Source organism: Pongo abelii, chromosome 4, assembly GCF_028885655.2.
Source record: "Pongo abelii isolate AG06213 chromosome 4, NHGRI_mPonAbe1-v2.0_pri, whole genome shotgun sequence".
NCBI classification, from domain to species: domain Eukaryota; kingdom Metazoa; phylum Chordata; class Mammalia; order Primates; family Hominidae; genus Pongo; species Pongo abelii.
In genome coordinates this window covers 148,610,153-148,626,421 of record NC_071989.2, presented here as the reverse complement: position 1 = coordinate 148,626,421, position 16,269 = coordinate 148,610,153, and the positions used below count along the sequence as shown (strand labels likewise).

The 16,269-nt window shown below is 48.5% G+C and overlaps 2 protein-coding genes across 6 annotated transcripts in view; one reads left to right on the top strand and one right to left on the bottom strand.

The window, feature by feature from the left end:
• Positions 1-16,269, top strand: part of PFDN1 (prefoldin subunit 1) — a 73,565-nt gene that overhangs the window by 47,215 nt on the left and 10,081 nt on the right. The window contains 1 exon segment of one of the 2 annotated variants that reach the window (NM_001133913.1): positions 10,671-11,661. The exons of the other annotated variant lie outside the window; for it this stretch is intronic. Within the exon segment in view, the coding sequence (NP_001127385.1) occupies positions 10,671-10,754 (84 nt within the window). The 3' untranslated portion in view covers positions 10,755-11,661. 2 annotated transcript variants of the gene reach the window in all.
• The window catches only part of CYSTM1 (cysteine rich transmembrane module containing 1), a 68,697-nt gene continuing 65,323 nt past the window's right edge, over positions 12,896-16,269 (bottom strand). For all 4 annotated transcript variants that reach the window (XM_024246947.2, XM_054556638.2, XM_054556639.2 and 1 more), the window contains exon 3: positions 12,896-13,376. In XM_024246947.2, the coding sequence (XP_024102715.1) occupies positions 13,270-13,376 (107 nt within the window). In that variant the 3' untranslated portion in view covers positions 12,896-13,269. The remainder of the gene's footprint in view (positions 13,377-16,269) is intronic.

Here is a 16,269-nt window from a genome sequence, read left to right as displayed (position 1 = left end):
GGAAGGCGTGGGGATTGAGGAAAAGAAAAAAATCAGGGATGTGCCATGTAGGGTCATTCTTGAAAAACATAGCTTTTTTTTTTTTTTTTTTGTCATTTTTTGTTTTTTACCTTGAGCAGTTGGGTGAGTGCCATTCACTGAGATGGGGAAGTCAGGGAGGGGTAGGGGTGGGGGTGACTATAAATCAGTTGTGTTTGTTTTAAATATGTTGAAGTCTGGGTTTGACATCCAAGAGGATATGTTTTATAAATAATTGGATATGTTAAATCTGGAATTAAGGGGATATAGGGTTGGAGATACAAATTAGGAGTCATATAATGTTTAAAGCTATGAGATGAGAGTATTGGTTTTGTTGTTGTTGTTGTTGTTGTTTGAGATGGAGTCTTGGCTCTGTCACCCATGCTGGAGTACAGTGGCTTGATCTCAGCTCACTGCAACGTCTGCCTCCTGGGTTCAAGTGATTCTCATGCCTCAGCTTCCCAAAGTGCTGGGATTACAGGCGTGAGCCACCACACCTGGCCGAGATGAGAGTTTCTAAGAGGGAGTGCAGATGGGGAGAAGAGGAGGAGTTCCAGGACAGCTTCTTGGGAAATGCAGCATTCGGAAGCTGAGCAGAGGAGGGGTAGTCAGCAAAGGAGAACTTAGAAAGAGTAGCCAGTTATGTCGGAGGAGAATAGAAGTGTGGTGTCATGAAAGCTAGAAGGAGAAAGTGTTCCAAGAACTATGTTGAACACTATTGAGAGGTTGAGTAAGATGACAGAGAAGCACCCATAGAGATCGTTGGACTTGAATCATAGCCAATTCATTAGAGGAGGTAGAAGTGTGATTGGAGAGGTCTGAGGAGCAGATAGGAGGGAAGACAGGGGAGGCAGCTGCCTCAGAAAACTGATTCAAGAAGTTTTGTAGAAAAAAGGCAGTACTTACAGGGGACTGAGAGGTAAAGAAAGGGTTTTTTAATGATTTGCCTCACCAAGAAGGATCTTGCAGAGTAAGAAATAGAAGATTAAGAAGAAAGGAAGATTAACGGTAAGAGTGAAGTTTCTGAGAAGGTATGTGGGGATGAAATCATTGTCTAAGTGGAAGGGTCGTGTGTGTGTGTTTTTGTTTTGTTTTGAGACAGGGCCTTGCTCTGTCACCCAGGCTTGAGTGCAGTGGTGTGATCACGGCTCACTGCATGCAGTCTCAACCTCCTGGACTCAAGTGATCCTCCTGCCTTAGCCTTCTGAGTAGCTGGGGCTATAGACATGCACCACCACGCCCAGCTGATTTTTTTATTTTTGTAGAGATGGGGTCTCGCTATAGAGATAGGGTCTCATTAATAGGTGGGTGATATTCTCGGCCAGGGTTCCGTAAATTACAGTCCAAGGGCCAGCTGGTCTCAAACTCCTTCCCTCAAGTGATCCTCCCACCTCAGCCTTCCAAAGTGCAGGGTTGTATTTTGATTCCTTTAAAAACACAGTACAGGGATGCTATCAATTTTAACAGTAGAGAAAGAAGAGACTATACATACAGGCGTAGGTCGATTAGCAGATTTGGTAGTGGGAAGATAGAGTTCTCATCAGATTTATTTTCTCAGCTGAGGAGAGGAGGGAGAATAGGCGATTTGAGGAGACAAGACAAAGCATGAAATAGTTGTTTTGGAGAGCAGACAATAAACATATAAAGGAAGTTTAATAGAATTTCCATAGTGCCCATTTGGGATTCATGGCTCTGAATTTAAAGTGAGACCATTCAGCACAGTATAGCATTTTCCTCCAGCAACCTTCAGCCACTCAGGTGAGGCATGGAGTGGGTAGATGGTTGAGTTTAATCTGGGTTGGCATTTTCCCAGTTAAGTGCAACAGAGGGAGAGAGGGACATAGGTAAAAGGGTATATATAAGGAGAATAAATATAAATGATGGACTATATAAGCAAAGCTGGGTAGGAAGGGAAAAGCCCACGGAAGCATAATGGATAATGAACAACTTGTTGCGTGACGAGGTTGAAGAAATGCTGGGGTGAGAGTATCAGAAGTGACCTGGAAGAATATGAGGTAGTGGTGGTGAAATGGACACTTCAGAGGTGTGCAGCTTCTAGTGTTGACAAGACCTAGGGCATGACCATGGACCGGGTGGCTGAGGTGGGGTAACCGTAAAATTGTGAGGAGAGAGGAGACTGTGGTATTGGGTGGGTCATCTACATTCTTGTTGAAGTCACCTTGAATGGTACAGCAGTGGTGGAGAGGGAGACAGGGAGCCACCGATGATGACGGATAGTGCCCAGGATACTGGAAGACTGAAGCAACAAGGAGAGGGGAGTCCGGTAGTTAAGCATGATGCCATGAACTTCAAGGACCAGGGTTTGTGAAGGATAAATGAGGGGAAATGGTTTGGCAGTGAGCTGAATGAATGGATGGAAGCGTGGACAGATGGAAATGTAGGCTTTTATTAGGCAGCTTTCAGTGAAAGTTAAAAATCTCTAACTGCTGGACTCAGTCCTACCCTTTAAAGCTCCATCTTTTTAAGGAACAGACACTGGCAAACCACCGCCTGCCCCGTCCAGCCCACTGCCTGTTTCTGTGCTTTCGAAACATAGCTGTGCCCATTCATCTGCACCACACCCATTTGTTTACACATTGTCTGACTGCTTTTGTGCTACAATGGCAGAGCTGAGTAGTTGTAACAGAGATAACCCCACAGTGAAAGCCTGAAATATTTATTATCTGGCCCTTTATAGAAAAAGTTTGCTGACTCCTGATTTAGAACAAAAAGTTTGAGTCTCAAACTTCAGTGTGGGTCACAGCCACCCGGGAGGGCTTGTGAAAACACAGATTGCCGGACTCCATCCCCAGGGTTTCTGGTTCAGTGGGTCTGGGTCGGGGCATAAGAATATGCCCTTTAATAAGTTCGCAGGTGATCCCGACGCTGCTGGGAGAGGACTGCACTTGGAGAGCCATTGCTTTCTATAGTTAAGGTAGTGATAGATTCCTTCTTCCCTTAATCTTCTCTGAACCAAAAGTCCCCACCTACTTCAGCTGCCCATCGCTTGACCCGATTTGCTGGCTTGTCATCATCCCTTTTACACCTGGTGCCTGCAGATGGTAGTGATTCTTTGGCTGAGGCTTGATCAGCACCATATTGCATTGGGACAGTTGCCACTCCTGGCTCTGTGCTTCACTCTGAGCTTTCTATCTGGTCTTTCCCAGGCTATCTGGTAGGCTGGGCTTTCTCTGGGGCTCACATGAAGCTGATGTGTTAGGGAGGGCAGCAGTAGGTAGAACTCACCTAAACCTCAGGGGGACCGAGCGGCTAAACACTGTTTGAAGAATTTTTTCCCCTCGTGTATATCTGCTGTAAAGTGCTTGAGTGGTGTAGGGGTTCGAGTTTGTCTTGGCAGACTGAATTGGGGGTGCTAGCCAGCATGTGATCATAGGTGGGGTTTGGGAGTCTGACCCCATATGGTAGCAGTGTCAGTCTGTCGGCAGGTAAAAGCACACCTGGGAGGAAAACAGGTCAGCGCTTAGCTGAAGCAAGTTTTTTGTCCCTGTCCTTCAGCAGAAAGACCTCTGAAGGGTCTTTTCTTTTCTTTCTTTTTCTTTCTTTTCTGAAGGATATTTCTAAAGTAGTATCTAGAAGATGCAGGGACAGTAACTCCTTCCGAGATTTCTTTTTATTCTCCTGCTCCATGCCTAAGATTGCTTTATCTTTCTTTGATTTGTCTCCCAGCGGTGTAACTCAGTGGTTACCATATCGCCTAGCTGTGTCCTCTGGTGAAGTGGATGCACCTAGAGGAGTTTACAAGTGGGCATAACCGTGGACCGCTTAGACCTGTCTCTCAGGTGTGGGGTTTTGCCTGCCTCTGTTGGCACTCCTCACCCATCCAGGCTGGCAGCTCAGGGCACATGTGCCCTCAGGGCTCTGCCCCACCCCTGCCTGCTGCAGCGGTGGCTATGCTGTCCCATTTTCCATCCTGACTTCTCTGGTTGTGTCCTCTTGTTGCCTTTTTTTCTGTTTTTGTCTTGTTTCCCCTGCCTTTTTCCAACCTTGTCCCCCATCAAGACATGCTTCTTCAGCCCTCAGTGAGTTCTTGGCCTCTTGCCAAACATCCCCATTGTGGGCAGTTGGCACCATCTGACCATTTCACAGATCTGCCAGTGAGGAACATGAGAATTAGTGAGGCTTCGGGTTTTTCATGTGGAAGTCACGGTAGAGACAGCGAAAAGATGGCCATTGCCTTCAGTTTCTTTGATTAATAGTAGAGCTTGAAGTTGGTGGTGGTCTCCAGGAGCTGGAAGCTGTGGATTTTACACAAGAGAGAAGTATGTGACCAAGGCAGGTCACACTCAGGATCAGAAACCGTGACTCCCAGCAGAGGGTCTCTGAGGACTCAGCTCTCACAGAATATCAGGAACAGAAGAGAACCTAAGTCTGCCTTGTCTGTTGCCTCCGAAGCCTGGATTGGAGGGCAGGAGATGAGCCAGCAGGGCTATTTTTATTCAGATAAAAGTACATATCCATACACATCCATAGTATGTCTCCCCTCTCCTCTGAGCTCCATTTAACCTGTTTTGTTTGTTTAGTCTTTAAGGCAAGAGTTCATTTGAAGAAAGTGTCGTGTGGCTAAAGTAGAAATGGGAGTGGGGTGGGGGTGGAGGGATGCACTGGTATTGCCCAAATCCTCATCTTACAAATGGGAAAATAGAGGAACAGAGGAGAAAACTCTTTTCAATACCCCAAGGCAGGACAAACAGGAAAGAAAAAAAGAAAAAAAACGAAACTAATTTAGAGAAGGAGAGCTGGAGACAAAGTTCCTAAGAAAAGAAAAAAGTCTGTAGTGATAGCATCACAAGATGTATTACCTCAGGAGTCTATTTGAGAGATTGTGTCATGTCAGAAAAGTTCTAGGGACTGGAGCCTCTTTCCTTGGTAAGAGGATGAGAATGAAACACCAGCCCGAGTCTGACTCCTGGAAAAAAGAACCTCAGGCTGATGAGCAATAACTCCAACAATGTCATTTCCCTGGCCATGCTGAGCCCCACAGGAAATCTCAGAGTTTGTCATCACGGCAAGGGCCCACAAGAATGTCGCTGCACCCAGAGCTTTGTGGTTTGATGCCACTAGAGACTTTCCTGGTGAAAGCATTCTGAGGGAAGTCGCTCGGCAAGACAGAAAGATGGTGCAGTGAGATCAGCAGATGCCCTCCCAGGATTGCTGGTAGTAAGTGTGGATTTGAAATGTCGCTCCAGCAGCCCTGAGGCTGACATCAGATAGAGCAGTTCCTCAAGGATTTCGGAGTCCAGGACATGGGAAATTGGGGTGGTTTGTTTTTTAGTTTTGCAAGTTGACCTGATAAAGCATAAAGGCCTGTTAGAGTCTGTTCTGTTTGTGGAAGCAAGGCCAGATCCAAAGCCCCCACTGGGATCTGTAACGTTTGAGTTTTATTATTTATTTATTTTATTATAAATCAATAATTCATAATTGTATAAATTTATGGGGTAAAAGTATTATGATTTATAAATATAATGTGGGCTGGGTGCAGTAGTTCACACCTGTAATCCCAGCACTTTGGGAGGCTGAGGCAGGCGGATCATTTGAGGCCAGGAGTTTGAGACCAACCTGGCCAACATGGTGAAACCCTGTCTCTACTAAAGATAGAAAAATTAGCTGGGCGTGGTGGTACTCACCTGTAATCCTAAGCTACTTGGGAGGCTGAGATGGGAGAATTGCTTAAACCCGGGAGGTGGAGTTTGCAGTGAGCCTAGATCGTGCCATTGCACTCTACCTTGGGCAACAGAGCAAGACCCTGTTTCAAAAACAAATAAAAATAATATAATGTAGAATAATTAAATCAAGCTAGTTAACATATTCATTACCTCAAATACTTGACATTATTTGTAGTGATAGGTTGGAGTTTTAAATCTGTGTATATCCAGGGGCAGGGGTGAGAGGGCAATGCCGAAAGCTGAAAACCACCTTGAAGGAAAATGGTCAGTTTCTGCCTTTGCTTCTTCTGTTGGGCGTTTCTTGATTATTCAAGTTGGGAGAGAAAACTAAAAAGTGTGTGTACATCAGTAAGGCGTCATTTCCCACACTAAAGCACTTTATTCAACAAACATCAAATTCCTATTATGTGCCAGCCATTCTTCTAGACAGTAGGACTGTATCAGGTGACAGAACAAAGTCCTGCCCTTGTGGACCTTTCCTTCTCATAAGGGAAGCCAGACAGTTTCTGCTTCCTGTGGTGGAAGGAGCTCTGGAGAAGAGTCAAGGTGAGGAGAATAGGGAGTATTGGGCAGCATGTACTCAAAAAGGCCTCGCAGATAAGGTAACATTTGAGAAAGGCCTGAAGGAAGTGAGGGGATGAGTAATGTGAATATCTGGGGAAGAGAACTTCTACACGGAGAGCACAGCAAAGGGCAAAGGCCAGGCAGGAATATACCTGGTGGATTGGAGGAGTAGCATGGGAGGCCCGTGTGACTGGAGCTGAAGGAGTGACGGGGAAGAGTTGTTGGAGGTGAGGTCGGAGATTTAGCTGAAACCAAGACCATGCATGCATGGCTTCTTGGAAGTTGAAAAGTACTGTGGTGTGAATAGTTGTTTCTCCCTAAAGTCTTTGTTGAAATCCTAACTCCTGAGGTGATGGTGTTAGGAGATGTGGCCATTTGGGAGATGAGTAGGTCATGAGGGCAGAGCCCTTTAAATGGGGTTAGTGCCCTTACCCAAGAGCACAGTACCGCACTGGAAATGAAGGATGCCCCTGCTGTGGTGTGCATAGGGTTTCTTTGCCCCCTGGCAGGTCTCATGTTGAAATTTGGTACCCCCAGACCCCCCCAAGCCCACAAAAAAATTTGACCCCCAGTGTTGAAGGTGGGGCCTGGTGGGAGATGTTAGGATTGTGGGGGCGGGTTTCTTGTGTATGGCTTGGTGCCAGTCTCATGGGAGTGAGTTCTCACACTTCTTTTCTTCACTGACTGGCTGTTGAAAAGAGCCTGGCACCTCCTCTCTCTCGTTTCCTCTCTGGCCACATGATTTCTGTACAGGCGGCTCCCCTTCGCCTTCCACCACAAGTGCAAGCAGCCAGAAACCCTCTCCAGAAGCAGATGCTGCACCATGCTTGTATAGCCCGCAGACCTGTGGGCCACACAAACCTCTTTTCTTCATAAATTACCCAGCCTCAGGCATTCCTTTAGAGCAACACAAACAGACTAAGACACCCGTGGAGACAGAGGCCTCCCAAGGTTCTTCTGCACTCACAGGACCAATCCTGCCACACCTCTGACCACACTGAATTGCAGAGGCCTGGGTAACTGCCCTTAAAACTTTATAAGCTAGGATCATACTTATCCCCAAATAATTGTGGTAGAATTGATGTCTGGGGGCATCCCTCATATCAGGTATTGTGTTGGTTTTCTACTTGTATTTGAAGCCACCACGAATTGGTCTTCACAGCGCCTTGTTTGGACACTAATGATTGGATTCAGGGCCCACCCTAATGCAATATGATCTCATCTTAACTTAGTTACACCTGCAAAGATCCTCCTTCCAAATTACCAGAGATTAGAACTTCAGCATATCTTTTTGTCAAATTCAGTTCAACCCACAACAGGTGCCTTGTGCTGGGTTTGATTATGATGAGAGTCTTCCGGGCTTAAATATGCTTGGGGACTGAGACGGGAATTATTGAAATACAGTTAGAAAGGTCCACTATGTTAGGGATGTCCTGTCCTGTTGGAATTTTTTTTTTTAAGAAATGTCTATTACATTTATTTAAACTAATTAAAAATTTAAAGATGAAGGCAGTACCGTGGCACATGCCTCTAAGGCAAGAGGATTGCTTGAGCACAGGAGTTTGAGGCCAGCCTGGGCAATATGACAAGACCCCATTTCTAGAAACAAAACAAAAATATAGATAGATATGTTAATTTGCATCATTGTTTGGAAACCTGAAGACTTTAGGATATGGAGTGGTAAAATTCATCAAAGTGTTAGAAGACAGATTTTACAGAAGAAGGAATTTTTGAAGCTGAGAGGTACAGCCTGAGTTTGGCTGGGGAGTCTGGGTGGGAGGGGAGAAGAGCTCTTGCTGATGTTCCAAGTTTATGGTTTTGCCAGCTGTGGCAGCAAGTTGGCAGAGATTGAATGCAACAGACCAGAGTCCCTGGGCCCTGGCTGACTTTTGTAGGAGGAGAAGCGGGCTTATTCTACTCGCCTTTCCCCTGCATTCACATGGGGTCCACAGGGTGCCCAGGTGGTGTATGGCACTGAGCTATTGCTCCCCTCTGTGTGACACCCAGTGGACATACATTCTTTAGTGTGTGTCAGGGCTTACTAGTATTTGCCTTTTTTCAGCTCACGACAGTTAAAGTCTAAGAGTTGTTTATCGGCCTGGCATGGTGGCTCACCCCTGTAATCCCAACACTTTGGGAGGCCGAGGCGGGCAGATCATGAGGTCAGGAGTTTGAGACCAGCTTGGCTAACATAGTGAAGCCCCACCTCTACTAAAAATACAAAAAATTAGCTGGCGTGATGGTGTGTGCCTGTAATCCCAACTACTTGGGAGGCTGAGGCAGGAGAATTGTGTGAACCTGGGAGGCGGAGGTTGCAGTGAGCCGAGATGGCGCCATTGCACTCCAGCCTGGGCATCAGTGCGAGATTCCGTCTCAAAAAGAGAGTTGTTTGTCAAAGGAAGTTTAAGTTCCCACTCTGATATCACAGTGATAGGACTGTATCTGGTTTAGCAATGTAATTAAAATTCCTTAGCAACAGTATGCATTTGTAGGCATTGGATTGAATGGTTATCATGGTCACCATGAGTTGGAGTTTTGCTCTTGTTGCCCAGGCTGGAGTACGATGGCACGGTCTTGGCTCACTGCAGCTTCCGCCTCCCGGGTTCAAGTGATTCTCCTGCCTCAGCCCCTGAGTAGCTGGGATTATAGGTGCCTGCCACCACACCCATCTAATTTTTTGTAGAGACAGGGTTTTGTCATGTTGGCCAGGCTGGTCTTAAACTCCTGGCCTCAGGTGATCTGCCCGTCTTGGCCTCCCAAAGTGCTGAGATTATAGGCATGAGCCACTGTGTCTGGCCATGAGTTTTTATGGAGCTCCTGTTGTGTCACAAGGAATTCTGTGCAACTTAGACAGATGGGAGATGAGTAAAGAGGGTTCTTCCTAGCCTTAGGGAAATTTGAAGCAAGGAGAGGACAGACAGGAATCAGAGGTTCACGGAAGAACTGATAAAGATTTGTGTATGCCACATTTGGCTTCTGTAGGAAAAAGCCTCTATATGTATCATTTAATAAATAGCTAAGCGCGGTGGCTCAACGCCTGTAATGCCAGCACTTTGGGAGACCGAGGAGGGAGGATCGCTTGGGTCCAGGAGTTTGAGATCAGCCTGGGCAATACAAAAAATAAAAAATTGAAGTTTCTCATTTCTACAAAAAAAAAAAAAAAAAATTAGCTGGGCATGGTGGTGCATACCCATAGTCCCAGTGCACCTAGAGTCCCAGCTACTTGTGCTGAGGTGGGAGGTAGAGGCTACAGTGAGCCGTGATTGCACCATTGCACTCTGAGCTGAGACCTTGTCTCAAAAATAAATAAAACATACAAACAAACAACTAATTAATTGGACAGAGAGCTCACTTGTCCTCTGCCCTAACCTCTCCCTGCTTCCCTGAGTCCTGTGGGCACTTTAGTGGGTGGAACAGAATCAACAGGTGCTTGGGTGAAGGGGGTTGAGGTGAGAGAAGGGCCTGGGCTGCCTGGTAACTGCATTACTGGTTCCAGTGTGGCTCAGTCACATTGTGCCCTGGGAGGTGATAATTTTGAGTATTCCCTCAGGACATGAATAGTATTCCTCAAAAAGGGAGGCTTCATTTCATGTCTGTTAACTGCGAATACAGCCACAACTATGTCCTCAGGGCAAGGACCACTGGTAAAACCACCATACTTCTGGGGTGAGCACAGGGCAAATAATGTACAGACATCATTTCCTTTGACTAATCTTTGAAATCCTGGCTCCTGAAAGTTGTGAAAGTTCTTTGTCTAAGCAGAGATTTTTAATTTAGGACCCAGATGGAGTAGAAGGTAAGCCTCCAAAAGGTCTGCTTTCCTCAGTGTGTCAGTGTCCCAGATTCCTGGCAGGCAGCAGTCTCATTAGAAAAGCAGATTGCCTCCTGACTCACCCACTCAGTGCGATGCGAGACAGCTCCACGGCCCTCACAGCAGCCCATATTCCTGCTGGACAGGGCAGAGCGTGCACCGTCCATTTTATAGCTGCAGTGGCTACAGGCGCCTGGCCCAGGCCATGGAAAACCTTGAGAGGAGATAGTCTGTTACGGACAGGAGCTTTGTCCTGGAATTTCCTGGCCTTTGTCTGTCTGGGATAACTTCATGTACTGAGACGGCTGTTTTTTAGAGTCTGCTTCCTTCTGGGGGAAGAGTGCTACTGCCTGTCTTCCACAGAGCACTTTTGCTTCTACCAAAGCCATCTCCTCCCTGCTGCCTGCCTGTGATCACCTATGGTTCGGAGGTCGGGGGAGCACTGTGGGCAGGTGTGTGTATGTGGCTCTCAGTATACTCCTGGAAGTCGCCCGTCACAAAGGAAAAGCCATAACCATTGGACGTCAAAGCTGTGTCTTCCAGCCCGGCCCATTCACTCTGGTCCTAACCTTTGTCTGTCTCTCATATTGCAGCAGAAAAAGTCTTACCTGGAGCGAAGCGTTAAGGAAGCTGAGGACAACATCCGGGAGATGCTGATGGCACGAAGGGCCCAGTAGGGAGCCTCTCTAGGAAGCTCTTCCTCCTGCCCCTCCCATTCCTGGTGGGGGCAGAGGAGTCTCTGCAGGGAAACAGCTTCTCCTCTGCCCCAATGGATGCTTTATTTGGATGGCCTGGCAACATCACATTTTCTGCATCACCCTGAGCCTCATTTGCTTCCCAGCCCTGGAGTTTTTACCCGGCTTTGCCTGCCACCTCTGCCCAGGACACTCTTCCCTCTCGGGGTGTGTGATGAACTCCCAGGAGAGGGAAGATGGGAGCCAGGGCAAGATAGGAAGCTCTGCCTGAGCTTTCCACTAGGCACGCCAGCCAGACCAGTAAAAAGCGTCTGTCCCACTCTGCTAAGCCTGGTTTTCTTGAGCAGAGGGATGGAACAGAGGGTGAGAGAGGCAGTGGCTGTCTCCACCTCAGCTCCTGCTCCCTCTGCATCAGAGCCCTTCCTTTCTTGGGGGATGGGCCTTGCCCTCTTCTCTTTTCCCTTCCTGTACCTTTGACTAACCCTCAGCTTCCAGGCCTGCATGTAGTAGACAGAAGAGGAAGAAAGAACAGACGTTCACAGCTGAATCTCAGTGAACAGAATAACAGTCCCTGGATGGCAGTCTGCCTAAAGATTCCTTTCCCTGCCTTCTCCCATACATTCCAAAAGGAAGTTCAACAGTCAGCAGCACCTCCAAGACTGTCTCCTTTTGGCCAATATCATAAGATGGACGCCGTAATCCTGAGGCCTCCTAGAGGCTGAGGGGGCAACGGTGTGATCCAGCTGGCTCATCCCAGCCCAGGTGGGCCAATTATTCAATTTTCAAGAATTTTGTTGCAAGCCAGTTGTTAAACACAGCCATTATAATTATGTAAATTTGCAAATTATGTTAAAAACAAGGACAATAAATATTCAAAATGCATCCCTAATTACTACATTTGACCACGATCTGTGCTCTATCTGTGCACTGGCTGTGATCTCTGAGGTTGCCTCTGTTGTGTCTGGGTGGTGGAAATCCCACATGATGGCAGGTCCTGTGCTGCCCTTCCCAGCTCCAGTCAGTGACATCACATTGGTAACCTGAAATCAGCCATGGCATGGTGGGAACACGTACACCACAGAAATCAGACGTAGGACATGCTACAAAACGTGGCTGTTTTTTTTTTTAAAGAGAGCACTGGTAAACATTTATTTGCACAGCCACTGCTTCGGAGGGAAGGCAGAGTCGGCAGGGAGCTAGCTGTCAGTCAGCCGCAGCTTCTCAGGCTGGCTGGGCTGGGCGGGCCAGCTGATGGAGGAAAATCGGACTTGCTGCTATGGCAGCCTGGCGCCACTCTGTGGCCAAATATGAGATGAGTGGTACGGCTGACTAGCTGGGGTGAGGGGTGAGAGGGGACAGCCAGAAGGGAAAACTTCGGCCAGGAGCAGTGGCTCACGCCTGTAATCCTAGCATTTTGGGAGGCCGAGGCGGGCAGATCACCTGAGGTTGGGAGTTCGCGACCAGCCTGACCAACATGGAGAAGCCCTGTCTCTACTAAAAATACAAAATTAGCTGGGCCTGGTGGTACATGTCTGTAATCCCAGCTACTCGGGAGGCTGAGGCAGGAGAATTGCTTGAACCCAGGAGTGGGAGGTTGTGGTGAGCCAAGATCACGCCATTGTACTCCAGCCTGGGCAACAAGAGTGAAACTCCATCTCAAAAAAAAAGAAACCCTCTTGTCTGGCCCCATGTAATTATAGGTTCCTGGGTTTCCAGGGAGCAGGCCTGGAAGCCACTCCAGGGGCAGCCCCTGGTTACCAAAAGGCCCTTTCCTAGGCTCTGGGTAAAGGCAGGTACAAGATGTGGTGGCAAATGGCTCCTCCCTGAGCCTATCTCTGAGTGGGACTGGGGGGGGAGAGTAGCTTGGCCAGGAGCCCATGACCCAGCTGGAGGACACCTGGCCTCAGAACTGGCCTTCCTTGTAGCACCCTCACTGTTTGCATCACCACCAGAATAAAAAGGTAGATTGGCTGCTGGTCATATATTGGATGGTGGCCACTAGCTGAGATACCCACATTTTATAAGCCTCAGTGAGCAGATGAGTAGTTAGACATGGTAACAGAGTCCAGGAGACAAGCACAGACTCCAGGTAGCTTAGCTTAGACCTGGAACCATTTAGACAGTTGAGCTTTGGACAAATTTATTGAAACATACAGGCTGTTAGCAGAGAAATCATTCCATGGTGTGTTACATTTGGCCACTACCTTGAATGTATAATTTAAAAATTATAAATATTTTTCACAACTAAGCCTTTGGCCAAAAAAGTCATTTAGCACATCTTTAAAGATCAATAAGAAATGGATTTTGGACATTAAAAAGATCAAGTCACTGAATTAAACAGTAGCAACCCCCACTAATCCAGAATCCCATAGTGCTGAAGGTAAAGGTGTCTGTGCAAAGCTAGTCATTTGTTACAGCAATCAGAAGAGATGGGGGCAGGCACACCTGTCAGAGGTGGCAGCAGAGCTGGCAGGACAGGACGGCTGGGCTGGGCTGGTCAGGTGAGCATGTCCCAGAGACAGCAGCAACAGAGAGCAGTCCAGCAGGCTGTGAGGCAGGTGGATGGTCCCAGCTCATCTCTTCTTTGGTCTTCTACCACATACACTGGAGGGTGAAGAGGGAAGAGGGTGAGAATGGACTGGTGCAAACCCCAGGCCCTGCAAAGTTAGCCTCCCAGGACCATGGGAAGGCTACAGCAGGGGAAAGCTATTGAGCAGACTGGTGAAACCGTGCTCCTGCCATTCCTGCTGCTGAATGGAAGGAGGGTGGCTCAGCTCAGCTGCTTTCTCCCTCCTGCCACTCCAGACCCAGGATGCCCTCACCCTCACAGGGATAAGTACTAGAGAACTTGCAGAATGGCCCCATGCCAAGGCAACCAGAGTTGGCCAACCCTACTTGGTTTGTAAACCAGGTAGCATGTTGTCCCCCCTGGAGGGGAACTGGGGGTCATTTCTTGGGATACAGCTGACCCATCACCCAAGAATAACAGAGGAAAGGGAATTAAAATCTCCTTTTAAAGGGGGGCTTTAAACCCTTAAAGAATAATCAAGAGCCCTGGTTTTTCATTCCTGGGCAATACACAATTTCAGAATGTGCCTCCAACCTCTATACCTTGACATAAACGATGAAGGAAGGCAGGGATGAAAACCTGGCTGAGTGGGATGGGGCGGCTGGAGCCTGTGTGGTGTCTTCCTGAGCCTAGCATGCTCACTTTTCCTCCAAATGGAGTTGGAAACCTGAGCCCTGTCATGGCTAAGTGCTCTATCAAGAGATCTGAGTGCTAAACAAATCCATAGGTCAAGAAGGACCCCAACTACCCACTGCTTGTCAGCTGATTTGCGGCATTAGCTTCTCTTCCCATAAGGACATATTTTAAATGGCTGCTAGTCAATCTGTGGCCACTTAAAATCTCAAAACAACCACTGTCATCCAATTCATAAGCAGTAAGCATTTCACTTTTCCAAAGTTCATGAATGCATGAATCTTATCAATTAAGCCAGTCCTTCAGGGGTTTTCTTTCAGTTTTCTTGTGTTTTGTATCTGTTTTTAGACCCCTCTCTTGGCAGCACCTCTCTCTGGAGCCTGGTGTCATTGCTGTTACAGGGCACGCTGAGTGGGTTAGTAGGGAGATTTTCCAGGTCCTCTCATTGTATCAGTTGCCCTCTACTGCACGGACATGTTCCTTTTCCTTCTGTGGCACAGGTTTAATCCCAGTCCACTTTCATTTGGCTCCACTCATCAGCACAGGTCTGTGTCTAGATGCCCTTCACCAGGAAAGCCTGCTCAGAGGCAGAGGATGAATGGCTCATTTATTCTGAGGCCTCCTAAGGTCAAGTACTTGATTTCGTCTTCACAGCAACCCTGAGGTAGCTACTACCATCATTCCCACTTCACAGGCAAGGAATTCGAGGCTTAGAGAGCTTAGGTCTCTCGTTCAAGCACACGCGACGAGGCAGAGGCAAGGGCAGGATCCGAACCCAGGCCTTTATGGCTCTAAAGCCTCTGGCAAGCCAGGCTTGCTCAGACCCAACTGGGATAGAAAAGGGATCAGAAAGAGAACAGAGGTGACTGGGGCTACAGCAAAGTCGTCTCTCACATCCAGCCAGAGCCTACCCCACCCACTGAAGCCTGGCCACCCCACGCCCTGGGGTCACTGCAGCAGGAAAGCCCCAGGCAGAGTGTCCCTTCCATCTGCCTGGATGGCCTGCCCACCCCGGGATCCTGCATGGGTAGCTCTGGACAGGGAAACCCGAATACAATGGCATGCAGATCCCCTTGAATAACCCCTTCCCTGTGGTCTCCCTGTCACAGGATTGGCTCGCCTGCCCCTGGGACAGAAAGCCCCCTCCCCTGCCAGCTCTGGAAATAGCCTGCTTGATTCATGTGCAGGCCATCCCTGGGCTTCAGACCAGAAACTCAGCTGGAGGCTGGCTGCAGTGGGAGGGGCCTCACAGGCTCTCTTAAGTTACCATTTATTGAGGTATTCACAAGTGCCAGGCCCTGTGCTGAGGGCTTTCTGGACATGGGGCCACTCAGTCTTCATGACCGCCGTGTGAGGCGTGGGCATCAGGACATCAGTCAGTCTCCTCACTGCTTCCCCTTCTCCCCGACCTCCAGAGACAGGGCTGAGGTGGTGGTCATGCCTTTCTCACCTGTCAGAGCCCCTGAACCTCAGGCAGCTTGGCTGGGGAAACAAAAACGTCCTAGTCTTGCTTGCTCCACCTTTTTCCTCCAGTTTAATCAGGTTCGTCCTTGCCAGGGCTTTCACATAATATACTTGGAAACATGGGGAACTAGGGACTTTGAGCTCATTACTCCCAGGCAGTGCTGACAGAGGTTAGAAACAGCAGCTACAAAATGGAGGACTTCAAACCAGAGGGCTGTGACAGCCATGACAGGGGCGTTGAGTGCCCACACATAACTTAGAAACCCGAGTCACTTATTTCCTGGAGCACCAAGTTTCCCAAAAGCCTTAGGACCTTTTCACCTTTAGCTGAGGACAGAATCTCTGCTCCTGGGCTGTCGGGAGGATGGGCAATGGGGAGTAGCACGGGTCTGGAGGTGGGAGTGACCTGCGTTTTCCTTGCTTCAGTCGCCCAAAGCAGGGATGACTAGCGCAGGAGAAACCCCTAAGACAACCCTCACAGTTCTTCAGAGCACCTGCGGTGGGGCCCAGAAATTTTACAACTGCATCTTCTAGATGCAGGGTTCAGGGTACTGAACTTCAGAGGGTGCACTGAGCTGCACAGCCTAGTCTCTGCCCCAGGATCCCCACCCCCCCCCAGGGCCTCACCGTTCCTGGCATTCTGCTCTGCTACCATCCCCGTCGCTCCCCAATTCCCAATGGGGGACTCTGCCTGAGAACTCGTGCACTATCCTGGCTGGCACCCCATGCTGCCTGGGTCCTGGGCCACTCAGTACTTGAAGCCCGGGGCCCCCTGTGCACTGAGGCTTAGCTGGCAGTGCGAGTCACCCAGCAGGAGCTGTGGCAGAGGTG